The 14,610-nt window shown below is 39.8% G+C and overlaps 1 protein-coding gene across 4 annotated transcripts in view; it reads left to right on the forward strand.

Annotated features, from left to right (window-relative positions):
* LOC134342727 (calcium-responsive transactivator-like) overlaps positions 1-14,610 on the forward strand; it is a 99,643-nt gene that overhangs the window by 15,520 nt on the left and 69,513 nt on the right. For all 4 annotated transcript variants that reach the window (XM_063041203.1, XM_063041206.1, XM_063041205.1 and 1 more), the window contains exons 3-5: positions 5,224-5,308; positions 12,011-12,155; positions 13,822-14,022. In XM_063041203.1, coding sequence (XP_062897273.1) covers positions 5,224-5,308; positions 12,011-12,155; positions 13,822-14,022 — 431 coding nt within the window. The remainder of the gene's footprint in view (positions 1-5,223; positions 5,309-12,010; positions 12,156-13,821; positions 14,023-14,610) is intronic.

Below are 14,610 nucleotides of genomic sequence, written 5' to 3' on the forward strand. Positions count from 1 at the left end.
TATTTCACCTCTCCCACCCCTCCCCCCATTTTCTTGCTCTGACTTCTCATCTTTTTTCTCCAGTTCTGATGAAGCTTTGTGGAAAACATTGGAACCAGAAATGCAATTTTCATGCTACAGATGATCTGTGAATGAGCCATCCAAGTGCAAAAAGACATCTACCTATGTTTCATCGACTATACAAAAGCTTTTGACACTGTCAGACACCAAGATCTTCTGGAAATGCTTCAAGATCTTGACATAGATGGAAAAGATTACGTTTATTAAGAAACTTATACTGGGACCAGACAGCATCCATCAGAATAGAAGGAGAAGTGAGTGAGTATGTGAATATCATAAGAGGAGTCAGGCAAGGTTGTGTCTTTTCGCCAGACTTATTCAACCTGTATAGTGAAGATATCTTGAGAAGTATCAAAGGCATCAAAGGATTCACAATTGGAGGTCACAATATAAATAACATCAGATATGCTGATGACATCGTGGTAATAGCTGACTCAGAAACAAAACTTCAAGAACTACTCACTATAGTGGCAGCAGAAAGTAATCGCAGAGGCCTTTCAATCAACACCAAGAAGACAGAAAGCATGGTCATTTCCAGAAAGACAAATATCCCATAATGTGTGATCAAGATCGGAAATACAAACATCAAACAAGTCAACAAATTCAGATATCTTGGCAGCCTAATAACAAGGGATGGCAGGTGCGACACAGATATCAAATACAGAATAGCAATAGTGAAAGAAGCTTTCCAAAAAATGAAGACCATATTAACAGACAGAAAGATTAGCACGTACACTAAAAACAGAATACTGCAGTGCTACATTTACTCTATCCTGACTTATGGAAGTGAATGCTGGACCATTTCCCCAGCAATGGAAAAGAGACTAGAAGCAGCTGAATTATGGTTCTACAGGAGAATGTTAAAAATATCATGGACCATACACACACATCAAATGAAGAAGTTCTTAGAAGAGCCCAAGCAGTTCGATCTCTCATACCAACAATAAGAGAAAGACAACTCAGTTTCCTAGGACATATCATGCAGAAAGATGAACTAGAAAAATTCATACTCTCTGGAAAGATCGAGGGGAGCAAACCCAGAGGAAGACCTCGGCTTATGTACATCAAAAACCTAGCCAGGTGGCTACACGTCGAGGAAATGGAAGTCATCCAAAGAATGAGGGATAGATCTACATGAAAAACCATGGTCACCAGTGTCTGCATCGGATATGGTACCTAGACAGACAGACAGTCTGATAAAGGCTCTCAGCCCGAAACGTCGACTGTTTACTCTTTTCCATAGACGCTGCCTAACTTGCTGAGTTCCTTCAGTTTTTTGTGTGTGTTGCTCGGATTTCCAGCATCTGCAGATTTTCTCTTGTTTCAGAATCAATGAAAGGTTGCACTCAACAGGACAGATAAAAACCAATGTGCAAAAAAAACTCTGCAAATAAAAAAAGAAAGAGAAAAAGAGAAAATAGTAACAAATAAACAATAAATATTGAGAACGTGAGATGATGAGTCCTTGAAAGTGAGTTCATAGGTTCTGGGTGCAGTTCAGTGATGGAGTGAGTGAAATTATTTTCTCTGATTCAAGAGGCTGATGGTTGACAGGTAATAACTGAACCTGGTGATATGGGTCCTGAGGCTCCTGTACCTCTTACCTGAAGGCAACAGTGAGGATAGAGCATGGCCTAGATTGTGGGGGTCCCTGCTTTCCTGTGACAGTGCTCCATGAACAAGAGCTCAATGGTGGGGAGGGCTTTACTTGTGATGAACTGGGCTGTATCCACGAATTTTTGTAGGATTTTCCATTGAAGGGCGTTGGTGTTTCTATACCTGTCTGTGATGCAGCCAGTCAATATACTCTGCACTACAGATCAATGGAAGATTGTCAAAGTTTTGGATGACATGCTAAATCTTCACAAACTTCTAGGAAAGTAAAGGTGGTGCTGTGCTTTGTTTGTAATGGCACTAATGTGTTGGACCCAGGACAGATCCTATGAAATGATAATCACCAAGGAATTTAAAGTTGTTGACCCTCTCCATTTCTGGTTCCCCAATGAGGATTGACTCATAGACCTCTGGTTTCCTTCTCCTGAAGTCAATAATCACCTCCTTGGTCTTGCTGACATTGCATGAGAGATTTTTTCTGTGGCACCACTCAGCCTGATTTTCAGTCTCCATGCTGTATTCTGATTCGTCACCATCTTTGATTCTGCCAGCAGCTGTGGTTTCATCGGCAAACTTGAGTATGGTATTGGAGCTATGGTTAGTCTCACAGTCTTTAAGCATAAAGTGAGTAGAGCAGGGGTTTAAGCATACAGCTTTGTGGTGCACCTTTGCTGAGGGAGATTGTGGAGGAGATGTTGTTGCCAATCTGACTATCTGGGGTCTGCAAGTGAGAAAACTGAGGATCCAGTTGCATAAGGAGGTATTGAGGTGTAGGACTTGAACCATATTGATTAGTTTTGAAGGCAAGATAGTATTAAATGCGGAGCTATAGTCAATGACGAGCATCCTGATGTATGCATCTTTACTGTCCAGATGTTCCAGGATTGTGTGAAGAGTCAATGAAATAGCATCTACTGTTGACCTGTTATGACAGTAGGCAAATTGGAGTGGATCCAAGTCTCTTTTCAGGCAGGAGTTGATATGTTTCATCATCACCCTCTCAAAGCACTTCATCACAGTTGATGTAAGTGCTACTGGACAATAATTGTTGAGGCAGGTTACCCTGTTCATCTTGGGTACCAATATAATTGAAGCCTGCTTGAAGTAGGTACCTCAGACTTCCAAAGCGAGAGATTAAAGATTTTAGTGAATACTCCAGTCTGTTGATCAGCATAGGTCACAGATACCTTGTATGGGCCGAATACTTTATGTGGGTTCACACTCCTGAAGGATGCATTCATATCGACCTCAGAGACAGAAATCACAGGGTCATGGGGTTTGTGGGAATTCATGCAACTATCTCCATGGTTTGATGATCAAAGCAAGCATAAAAGGCATTGAATTCTTCTGGGAATGAAGCCTTGTTGTTACCTATGTCACTTGGTTTCAGTTTGTAAGAGATAATAGTATTCGAGCACTACCACAACTCTCAAGCATCCTTCAGTGATTCAGGTTTGGTCCAGAATTGTCACTCCACACATGAGGTGGCTTTCTGGAGATCATACATAACTGGACTCCTTGTATTTAACTTGATCCCCAGACCTGAATGCCACTGATCTAGCCTTCAGCAGATTACAGAAGTCATGGTTCATCAAGGGCTTCTGGTTAGGGAAGACTCTGAATTATTTTGTGGGGACACACTCATCAACAACAGTTTTTACTAAGCCTATGACAATCGTGGTGTATTTGTTCGGGTCCTCTGATGAGTTTTTGATCATGGACCAGTCTACCAACTCAAAGTTATCCTGTAGCCACTCCTCAGCTTCCTTCAACCACCTCTTTGTTGTCCTTATCTCTGCAGCCTTGTTCTTTACCCTCTGCCTATATGCAGGTAGGAGGAGAACAGTTAAGTGCCCAGATTTCTTGAAGTACGGTCTAGACATGGAACAGTAGGCATTCCTAATCGTAGGAATTCCTAATCATAAGAGTAGGTCAGAGCCCCTCAATCCTATCACCGTTTAATGTGATTATGCTTAATCTGCCCCAGGCTTAATCTGTTCTTTGCCAGCTGCCCACAAACTTTATGTCCCTGATCTTACAGAATACATTGATTTCCTTGAATAGACACAATGATTTGCTCCCATAACTTTCCAGGGATTCACCATCATCAGAGAGAAGTTCCTCTGCACCTCAGTTTTAAATGAATACCCCTTAAATTTGTAACTATATTCCCACCACTGGAACTTGGTCCTGCATTGCTGCCTCACCAGCATGCCACCTCATTTTTAAGTGTGCTTGTTTCTGCACCAAACATGCATTTCTACACAACTATTAGAACCATGGTTGTTTCCATGGTTTGTTAGTAATGACAAAGTGAGGAATTGCCAAACCACGAATTTGCAGATGGTGGTAAATGTTGCTATTATTTGTCTACAATGTATCATGGGTGCCTAATTTTGACCTGCAAGTTGTGTAACTGTTCATGTTGTTTGAGGAGTTTAAGACTAAAACAAAAATTATTAAAATGAATGAATGTTGCACCAATGTGAGGAGGCAAAATTTCTGATAGACTGTCAGGCACTTTGAAATACTGTATCTTTAAAATTGCATACAGGTTAAACCATTTTCCTGCAGTGTGGTACTCATTGAGTTCTGTGAACATATTTACAGTTAAGTAATCAATATGAGACTACATTACATTTAGAAACACTCCGAAATGAGCTGAAGTCCACTAATAATGTCTGCTTAAGTTAGGAAGTAATGACTTGTATTTATTCTGTCTTTGGAGGCCTGTAGAAAGCCTTGGAAATTTAATTCTGGGTAATTCAGTTCTGATGAATGGTGTTGGACTTGAACTTCTCTTTCCATTGATGCTGCCTGACCTGCTGACTGTTTCCAGCATTTCCTGTTTTTACTTCAAATTTAAAGCATTTTTCAGAGTTTTTGTTTTCATTTATTATTATAGATTTTAGTTATTAATTATAGCTTGTGCAGACTTCAGTAATGAAACTGGATGACAGGAAATCCGTGCAGGAGAGTAGAAAAGCTGTTGCACTGGGGCAGTCCCAATCTCGCATGCTCAGGAGTCCAGGTCCAGTGGTAAGAATGAACATCACAAACTGGGGTCACCTTCATTGCAGTGGCTAGCTATAACGTCTGCTGTGCCTTGTGATGCCCTTCATTCTCCACGGAGTGCTGTAATGCTGCCTTCCCTACTGTTGGATCTCACTGTAGATCTCATCTGCCAGTCTACTGGAGCTGACTTTGCATGCTAGGACAGGCATGTCCCTATCTCCCCAGGATATTGGGCCACTGGCTACCCACACCTGGTTTACCTTGCCTGGATTTGGTTGCTGTTTCATGCAAATGGCTACTTAGAGCCACAGGTGAGAGCTGAGTGTCTGGTAGGGACCAAAGATGACTGTGCTGCCCTGAATGGAAATGACAAGCCCCTTCAGCAGAGATGCTTTCCCTCCCTGGACACCCCATACACCCCATTAATGAAATTACACATGAGTTTATTGTTAATGTTCACATTTGATGGAAAGATTTGTATGGACAGTATTTCTCCTTAATTTTTCAAATGAGCTGTATTCTTCCATTTCTTAGATATCAACAGATGCTGCACAGAAACTTGGTTTACTTGGCAACAATAGCAGATTCTAATCAAAACATGCAATCGTTACTACCTGCTGTAAGTAATACACCATTAGTTCCATAATAAAGGTTGTAACAAAACCAATTAGAAAAACAATTGTGAATGAGATTTTTTGATTCTTTTTTCTATTAATTCCTCTACCTTCAACTGTGACTGTTACTTGGGTAGTATATGCCATAGAGTTGTGCATTTGCAATTTCACTTATGGCCTTTTGCTATAGTAATTAACTACCTATGCTTTGGAAAATAGCAAAATTAGTTTTCAATCATTATTATGCTCCCTATGTTGATTTGATTTTCCCTTGTGCTGTGGATCTTTTGCATTGTTAGAATGTCTTGTAATAAACTGGTTGTGCTTTAATATTTATATAAAGCATTGGAAGTATTGCATGAAATCATTTTGCATTAAGCAATAATTTTGTTGCCTATATATCTATGTTCCATTTATTTTTACGGTTTTGAGTAGGATCTTCCAAGCTTTTCAGCCAGATTTTACAAACCCTTGTTTAAAGGGGTAAGACATTTTCACATAACTTCTTAGTCTTCCTAAGTTTTAAGTATTTGGTATCAACAAAAGGGGGATATAATTAACTATCAGATTTCAAATCTGCGGTAAGATTTCTTATTTATTTAACTTATGGATTGTTTTCTGTCAACAAAAGTAAATTTATGCTTTAGAACATTAAAAATACCTTTCTTAAAGTGAACCAAGACCATAAGATAAGAGCAGAATTAGGCCATTTGGCCCATCAAGCCTACTTGCCATTTCATCAAGGCTGATCCATTTTTCCTCAGACCCAACTTCCCTCCTTCCACCTACATCCCTTCATGCCTGACCAATCAAGAATCTATCAATCTCTGCCTTAAATACACATAAAGACTTGGCCTCCACAGCTCCCTGTGGGAACAAATTACACAGATTCACCATTCTCTGGCTAAAGAAATTCCTCTTCATCTGTCCTAAAAGAACACCTCTCTATTCTGAGACTGTGTCCTCTGGTATTAGACCCTCTCACCATCCTCCTCACATGCAGTCTGTCAAGGCCTTTCACGATTCGATAGGTTTCAATGAGGTCACCCCTCATTCTTCTGAATTCCAGTGAATACTGGTCCAGAACCATCAAACACACTTCATATAACAAGCTGTTCAAACCTGGAATCATCTTTGTGAACCTCCTTTGAACTCTCTCCATTTTCAGCACATCCTTTCTAAGATAAGGGGAACAAAACTGCTCACAGTACTCCAAATGAGGCCTAACCAGTGCTTTATAAAGTCTCAACATTACATCCTTCCTTTTATATTCTAGTCCTTTTGAATTGAATGCCAACATTGCATTTGCCTTCCTCACTACAGACTCAACCTGCAAATTAACCCGTAGGGAATTCTGCACAAGGACTTCCAAATCCCCTTGTGCCTCAGATTTTTGTATTTTCTCTCCATTTTGAAAATAGTCACCCTTTTTATTTCTTCTATCAAAGTGCATGACCATTCACTTCCCAACACTGCTTACTACCTGCAATTTCTTTGCCTATTCTTCTAATCTGTCTAAGTCCTTTTGTAGCACTTCTACTTCCACAAAAACTACCTGTCCCTCCACCTATCTTTGTATCATCTGTAAAGTTTGCAACAAAGCCATCAATTCCATCATCCAAATCATTTGACATATAATGTAAAAAGAACTGGTCCCAACACAGACCCCTGTGGAACATCAGTAGTCACCGGCTGCTCACCAGAAAAGACTTCCTTTACTCCCACTCTTTGCCTCCTGCCAATCAGCCACTGCTTTATCCTTGCTAGTATCTTGTTAAGCTACCTCATGTGCGGCACCATGTTACAGGCCTTCTGAAAATCCAAGTACACAGCAGAAACCAATTCTCCTTTGTCTATCCTGCTTGTTATTTCTTCAAAGAATTTCAACAGATTTGTCAGGCAAGGTTTTCCCTTGAGGAAGACATGTTGACTATGCCCTATTTTATCATGTGCCTCCAATTACCCTGAGATATTATCCTTAATAATTGACTCGAACATTTTCCCAACCACTGAGGTCAGACTAACTGGCCTATAGTTTCCTTTTTTCTGCATCCCTCCCTTCTTGAAGAGTGGAGTGACATTTGCAATTTTTTAGTCTTCCGGAACCATTCCAGAATCTAGTGATTCTTGAAAGATCATTACTGATGTCTGCACAATCTCTTCAGCTACCTCTTTCAGAACTCTGGGGTGTACACCATCTGGTCCAGGTGACCTATCTACCTTCAGACCTTCCAGTTTCCCAAGAACCTTCTCTCTAGTAATGCTAACTTCACACACTTCATGACTACTGACACCTGGATCTTCCACCATACTGCTAGTGTCTTCCACAATGAAGACTGATGCAAAATACTTATTCAGTTTGTCCACCATTTCCTTGTTCCTCATTACTACCACTCTAGTACTGTCTTTCAGTGGTCCAATATCCACTCTCACCTCTTTTTTACACTTTATCTATCTGTAGAAACTTTTGGTACCCTCTTTAATACAATTGGCTAGCTTACTTTCGTATTCCATCTTTACCTTCTTATTGACTTTTTTTAGTTGCCTTCTTTTGGATTTTAAAAGCTACCCAATCCTCTAACTTACCACTAATTTTTGCTCTATTATATGCCCTCTCTTTGGCTTTTGGGTTGGCCCTGACTTCTCTTGTTAGCCATGGTTGTGTCATCTTGCCCTTAGAATACTTCTTCATCTTTGAGATGTATATATCCTGTGACTTCTGAAGTGCTTCCAGAAATTCCAGCCATTGCTGCTCTGCTGTCATCACTGCCAGTGTTCTTTTCCAATCAATTATGGCCAAGTCCTCTCTCATGCCTCTGTAATTCCCTTTTACTCCACTCTAATACTGATGCATCTGACTTTGGCTTCTCCTTCTCAAATTTCTGGGTGAGTTTGATCATATTAAGAACACTTGTCCCTAAGGGTTCTTTTACCTTAAGCTCTCTAATCAATTCCAGTTCATTACACAACACCCAATCCAGAATAGCTGATGCCCTAGATGGCTCCAAAAAGCCGTCATGCAGGCATGCTAGATATTCCCCCTCTTGGAATCCAGCACCAATCTGATTTTCCCCATCTACCTGCATATTGAAATCTCTCATGACTATTGTAACATTGCCTTTTTGGCATGCATGTAATATCTACCATTGTAACTTGTAGACCACATCTTAATACTGTTTGGGAGTCTCTATGTAACTCCCATCAGGATCTTTTTACCCTTGCAGTTACTAAGCTCTCACCACAACAATTCAACACCTTCCGACCCTATGTTACCTCTTTCTAATGATTTAATTTCATTTTTTACCAACAGAGCCATGCCACCCCTCTGCCTTCCTGCCTGTCCTTTTGATACAATGTGCATCCTTGGACATTAAGCTCTCAGCTACATTATTCTTTCAGCATGATTCAGTGATGCCTACAACATCATACTTGCCAGTCTGTAACTGTGCTACAAGTTAATCAACCTTATTCTGTATACTGCACGCATTCAAATATAACACCTTCAGTCTAGTGTTCATCCCTTTCAATTTCGTTTCCTATTGACTGCAATTTTGCCCTATCATCAGCCTCTCTTTGCTAGTATTCTCACGTTGCCTCTGTTTGTAAACCAACTACCTCATCTTCAGCACTAGCACTCCAGTTCCCATCCCACTGCCAAATTAGTTTAAACCCACCTGAACAACTCTAGACAACCTGCCTGCAAGGATATAGGACCTCCTCAGGTTCAGGTGTAACATGTCCCTTTTGTGCAGTTCATACCTTCCCCAGAAGAGATCCCAGTGATGCATAAATCTGAACCCCTGCCCCCTGCACCAGTTGGTCAGCTATGCATTCACCTGCCAAGTCACCCTATTCTTGCCCTCACTGGCATGTGACACAGGCAGTAATCCAGAGATTACTACCCAGAGGTACTGTTTCTCAGATATCTACCTAGCTCCCTGAAATATCTTTTTAGGGCCTCCTCACCTTGTCTACCTGTGTCATTGATGCCAGTATGTACCAAGACTTCTGACTGCTCCCCCTTACCATTGAAAATACCATGGTCACGATCCAAGACATCCCTGATCCTGGCACCAGGGAGGCAACATGCCATCTGGGCATCTGTATTGAGGCAACAGAACCTCATCTATGTTCCTCTGACGAAGGAATCTCCTATCAACACTGCAGTCCTCTTCACCTCTCTGCTCTTCTGAGCCACAGCACGAGACTCAGTGCCAGAGACCTGGTCACTGTAGTTCCCCCTGGTAGGTCAACAACTCAATAATATCTGAAGTTGTATACTCATTGTTGAGGGGAATGGCCACAGGTGTACTATGCACTGGCTGTGCATTTTCCCTCCTTCTCCTGACAGTCATCCAGTTACTCTGCAAGCTAGGGGTAACTACCTACCTGTAGCTCCCATCTGTCACCTCCTCATTCTTCCATATGAGCTGAAGGTCATCAAGCTCCTGCTCCAGTTCCTTAATATGTTCTCTCAGGACTGGAGGTCTCCCAGACTTCCCACATCACACACACAGTACAAAACACTGCCCTTGGAGCCATTCTCACTAAACTACTATGCCTAATAGATGAGGAATTAAATAATAAGAACAGAGAGAGAGAGAGAGAGTAACTTAAAAGTCAATTTACCTCACCCAAGCCTGGTCTTGTATAAGCCTGATGAGCCAAAGCCACTCTAAAGACTGGCACACTCCTGTCTGTCTGTCTGTATCTTGTTTTACAGCGGTTGGCATCCAGCTTAATGGTGCATTACCGCCACTCTCTGCTCCAGAATGTGCACTAGACATACATTCTAAATCCCTTCACCCAATCTCTCTCACGCACGCACGCACGCACGCACGCACGCACGCGCACACACACACACACAACCAGCACACTCCATAAGAAGGGCTGCTCTAAGAATGGCTGCACCACTTACACTTGAATTATTCTTATTGGCCCTTTCTAATAAATCCCTCTTGATGATTGGTTGCTCCTCAACTCAGAGAAACTGCTGCAAAGCTCTGCTTTTAAAATTTCTATCTCCATTTTGATTAAAAAGTAGCTCTTTTTATGCACCAAGGATGAATAACTATACTAATATTGTCTTTAATACTAAGTGTATAAGCTATAGTCTTCAGAAAATGATTTCTGAATTTATGGATGATACACAATACTTAGTAATCTGGCATTTTTATTCTTTTTAACTGATTTATAAATATGAAATTATACAGAGTACCTAAATTAATTTTAAAAGATAATTTTTCCCTTCACTTTGCATTCTTCAGAGATTCGAAGTCACTTTTCAGTTCTTAGTGCACTTACAAATATGATTTGCAATGATGAAAAAAGCTGCCATATATCTGTAAGGTTTTACTAGAGCTTTTGTAGCACTTGATAAAGTCAGTCTTAATATCTGATACAATACTACACATGTATATGTATTTATTGAAAATCCAAGAATAATAAAGAAGTACTAGATACATTCTCCATGTACCTCAGCAAATGAAACAATAAAAGGAGGTTATGCACATTTGCACACAGTTTGTGAGGAGAGATGATTTAAGGCAGTACCTCTCACTTCATTACAAGTTTACTCTTTTGACATGAAGTTGTTAACTTTTAATGCAGTAGAGCTTGGTCTCTGTGCAAAACCCTAGGCAATCAGCATCAAGTAGTTTTCTGTTTGGGTAAGGTGAATATAGTTGGTGTACTGCTGCTGAACTTGGACTTATTACCAAAGGAAAGGGAACTTTGGAGTTGTCTATCTTGTGGCACCATAGGCAGTGTTGTCCACCCTTTTATTGGTGTAGCTGAGATTAGGCAGGGGTTGGTTATCAAGCTAAACCTATTTCTAGCTATATGAATTTTACACTAGCATAGATACCAAGTCAACAGAAACATCTGTTGGTTCCTAATGGAGCAAGAATGAATATTGATTCTTCAAAGTGCTGTTGAATAGAGTCGACTACTGACTCCTCAGTGTAGTAACTGAGGGAATGCTGCATACATTTTTCAAGATCCAATGATACTTGATGAAGAGACATCTGTACGCCAAGTAACATTACTCTTTCAGTCAGGCACGGCTAATAATATAATATGTACTCATTCATTTGTTTCCTGAATGTCAAAATCATATCACAAAATTTAGCTGCACATTTTGCCTCGATAATAACCGTTTAATAAAATTTCATTCGGACGGTTTTGGGATGCCGAGAGAGTATGAAATGGAGTTGTATAAATACACAAGTACTGTATTTATTATCTCTATATGAATGTAATATTCTTCCTCTAGAATTTTCTTAGTGGATGAATATCATAACTGTTATGTATTTAATATTTCAGCAGTATTTGCGTAATGTTGTGTTATATGGTTTTAAGGGTCCTTTGTTGTTTACGTGTTATGTGTAAAAGTACATCCACGGCATATGTCATTACACCACAATGTCATATGTACGCATCTCTCTAAAAGCAGATGTAAGAACATACATAAGTTATTCCTGGCTCCATGGTTTCCTTTCAATTAGTTCTTATACTTTGCTGTTACTAAACATAACAATAACTACTTCTAGAATAAAATAATTTTTGTGATTGTCTTATAAGTATCTAAAATCTGAATTTCAATATTTTTGCCCTCTTTTCTATAAATATTAGGCAATGCATTCATATATTTTTAAAATGCAGTTTTTAATTCTGTTTCTGTATTCCTACCATTTCAATTTTCTTAGCCACCTTCCCAAAACATGTCTATGGGACCAGGAGGAATGAATCTGTCTGGATCAAATCAAGCTTTGCATTCACAGAATGTTGCTAATGACACTATGGGGGGTGGAATTCCGCCTTCTCCACTAATGCAGAGCCAGATGAGCAATGGTAGGTTCTAACAGTTTTAGTTATTTATAGTTTGTAGCAATTTGTTAATACTGGGACCTGCTAAATCACCACGCTGGAAGTAGTAGAATTCAGATTTGCTTTATCTCTGACGTAAAGATTTACAGAAAATGATCTCCTGTTACAACATCAGCCTGTCCCGGTAAAGTTTTGAAGTTAACATCCAAATCCAGATTATACGTAATAAATTCTCTCCATTTTTGTATGAACTTTTGAAGGTCTTTTCTATGCTTTTCATTTGCTTCAAATATAGATTCATTAGTAAAGAAAATACTATTGCAGTGCTAAATGAGAACAGTCAGTACAACCTATCCATATAAACAATGGCTAAAATCTGTCATTTATGAAATTCTTCAATCTTACTAAATTTAACATTCTGATTGTTTGCTGAGTAGTCAGGTTTATCCAGTAATACTGGTGCGTCTTCCATGCCTTACTTGCAGAAGATTGGAAGGTGGAATGGTAGGGTATTAATAGATAGTTTTACAAAAAGTTTATTTGCCATGGTATTGCTCACAATAAAGCACAGTTTATCTTTCTTTCCTGCTTCTAACATCCCTCTGTGTTTGTGAATCACTTTTGTATTTCCCCTCCCTAATATTTTGATTTCATTTTTTTCTCTCTATTTTATCTCTTTCTCCTCTATACTTATCTATAAATGACCTTTTTCCTTCCTCTTTCTCATCACTGGGAAATATAGGCTGTCATTGGAGGAGAAATCTAATGAAAATGGTAAGTAGGTTTCGGAGATAGGGATTTGGTCAGAGTGATGGATATTGGTACCACAAGACTATGGCATAGAAAGAGTGTGAAGTTGTTATCAGTCTGTTATTATGTGACTCACTATTACAGCTACACACCCTAGTTCCAGTTTTCATCCTTCTATCAACCACATCACTCAGCCATTTTAGAAGAAGACTTCAAAACTGCAGCCAACATATCAGTGAAAAAATTGAAATTTCCTGATTGGGCAGTCTCAGTATCCATAGAGGAGCATTGATTAACTTGATGTCCACCTTGGGTGAGATGGGGTGGGGTTTCATTCCTGAGAGTGGCATTGCTGTTTTCAGTAAAACTCATCCAAAATTTTGGCTGATTTAGGAAGCAATCAAATGATATTCTGAGACATTCAACATCCAAAGTACCAATGGGCAGAATCTATCATTGCTGTGCCTGTTGATACTTTCAAGTGCCTGTGTCACTGGTCCTTTAAAGAACTGTTGCTGTGTGATCTGAACTGTGTGATTTGTCACTTCTTTCCCGGATAATATGAATTTAGATGTTTAGCTTAAGAGATTTAGCATGGGGCTTGGGTCCGTATACTTTTCTATAATGCAGAGTAGCCAGAGTGTTTTGCCACAGTTCACTTTAATTTTATTTTGAGGGTACTGGTTGAATCCAGATATGAGTTGCTATTGTGCACATTTTATTGATTTTGATTAGCACTCATTTGGTCTCTGAAAACTTCCCTACATTTTTTTTGTTATATTAGCATCACAAAGCAACTGAAATATATGGAAGACTTTTACCCATTGACTTAGACTTTAACTGAGTCCGGGCTGCTGAGCTATGTACCACAGAAATGGATGATCCTAGAGGTGATTGGAACAAATTATTGTGACTGAGTATGGTTCTATTCTTTTCTTAGGTCCTTCTCATGTTTCAGTGCAACAGTCAGGACCAACCACAATACCAAGTTCTTCAATGAATATGCCTGTAAGTAACCATGGAACACCAGGTGGTTATAGTCATTCTGTACCCTCTTCACAAGGCATGCAGATGCAGGGTCAGAGTCAATCGCTGGCAAACTATGGATCCCGGACAAACATGAGCATGCAAACCAGTCAAGGTAAACATTTAAAAATCACCATGTCACATTATTTAGTGAATAACATTGGTATTGATCATTTTTGCTCTTTGGTGCTGAATCTGCTACATTTCTGTAGGTTTATTTGGGGGTTTAATTCCTCCTTGAACAGAATGCCGAAAGAAAAGCAGGGCTAGCAATGCAATCATGCAGTATTTTGTTCAGCATTACATGACTGAAAATTCCTTAGACTCAGTTGCAGAATGTTGGCCAAGGGCTGCCTGGAGTGATTCAACCTCTTACACTTAATGCAATTTCGGTTAGCCACAAACAGGATGACTTAATTTGTCATGTAACACTTTCTTAGAGCATTGTTTCAGGAACAGGACATGATAAATCTCTCTGTGAATGAACTTCATGAAGCATTACCAGCAAAGCCAACTTTTAACGCTGCATTGCCAGATTGGTACTCAAGTAAAGTAATTCCTGTACGTGGCCCTCAGCTTTCGGTGCCCCAAAAGGGCACTGAGATCCCACCCTCAATGTGCCAATGCCTAGCTCCTTCAGTCTGCAAGTTTTTCTGATGTTTCAAGTCCACAGGTAGTAGCCTGGATCTATACTACACCCCTG

Source organism: Mobula hypostoma, chromosome 2, assembly GCF_963921235.1.
Source record: "Mobula hypostoma chromosome 2, sMobHyp1.1, whole genome shotgun sequence".
Classification (NCBI taxonomy): Eukaryota; Metazoa; Chordata; class Chondrichthyes; order Myliobatiformes; family Myliobatidae; genus Mobula; species Mobula hypostoma.